This window comes from Nannochloropsis gaditana (assembly GCF_000240725.1).
Source record: "Nannochloropsis gaditana CCMP526 unplaced genomic scaffold scaffold089, whole genome shotgun sequence".
Lineage (NCBI taxonomy): Eukaryota > Eustigmatophyceae > Eustigmatales > Monodopsidaceae > Microchloropsis > Microchloropsis gaditana.
The window spans coordinates 57,813-58,854 of NW_005803864.1; the positions used below are offsets into that span (position 1 = coordinate 57,813).

The following is a 1,042-nucleotide window of genomic DNA, read 5'->3' on the forward strand; positions in this document are numbered from 1 at the left end:
TCCTGGTTTCTGCCAACTCGCTGCCTCCGCCCCCTCCCTCCCTCCCTTTTCCCCTCCCTCCTCCTCAAGCCTCCAGCGGTAGGAATGGTGGTGGAGCCAGGCCCTTGCCTACGCGAATGAGGCTCATGCGGTGCTTGAGGGGAGTTGAATTGAGGGGGGGAGGGAGGGAGGGAGGGGAGCGTACGGTTGGAAGAGAAAGCAAAAAAGAGGAAGTGAAAAAGCGGGGTAGACGAGGCACGACCTCAGACGAAAGAGGCAGGAAGGAAGGAAAGAAGGAGGAAGAGAGGGAGGATTGAGAAGAGGAGGAGGAGGAGGAGGAGGAGGAGGAGGAGATGGAAGAGGAAAAGGGGGAGGAGGGAGAGGCGAGAGAGAACACGATGGCCGAGGGCGGACTGGAAGGGGCTTGCGCTACCTCCCTAGCCACAAGAGGGGGCACGCTGACAGATAAAGAGGAGAGGGCCGGGACGAGAAATACCCTTTCACTCACTCAGCCTTCAGAGGGGAGGGAGGCAGGGACCGGGACGAGAAACACCCCTCCATTCACTCAGCCTTCAGAGGGGAGGGAGGCAGGGGCCGGGACGAGAAACACCCTTCCAGTCACTCTCTCTCTCTCTTCAGAGGGGAGGGAGGCAGGGGCCGGGACGAGAAACACCCCTTCGCCCACTCAGCCTTCGCCACCCTCCTCGCCAAGGGGACGGCCCTGCTGCACCACGCGATCGGCGTCGGCTGCTACCAAGCGGTCTTTCCCCTCCTGTCCTCCCTCCTCCTCGCCCTTCTCCCTGGCCTCCACCTTAACCCGCGCTTAAGAATCCTCCGCCCTCCTCCCCCTCACTCAGGCCCTCTCCCTCTACGCGCAGCTCCCTGCCGAGGAAGGGCGGCTTGCGGCAGTTCACTCCCAGGTGGGCTCATTCTATGCCCGACCTGGACGGGGCAACGGGAAAAAAAAGGCGCGAGATTTCATGGGCCGAGCGCTCTTTCAGTACAACCAAGCGTTTGGCTTCTACAAGCGGATGAGGAGGGAGGGAGGGAGGGAGGGAGGGAG

General features: G+C 62.2%; 1 protein-coding gene across 1 annotated transcript in view; it reads right to left on the reverse strand.

Annotated features, from left to right (window-relative positions):
* Positions 1–664: 664 nt before the first annotated feature.
* Positions 665–1,042, reverse strand: part of NGA_0557200 (uncharacterized protein) — a gene marked incomplete at both ends in the record, with an annotated part of 1,304 nt that continues 926 nt past the window's right edge. The window contains 2 exons of the mRNA XM_005855831.1: positions 665–790; positions 984–1,042. The exon at positions 984–1,042 is cut by the window's right edge and continues 421 nt beyond it. Of these exons, the coding sequence (XP_005855893.1) occupies positions 665–790; positions 984–1,042 (185 nt within the window). The remainder of the gene's footprint in view (positions 791–983) is intronic.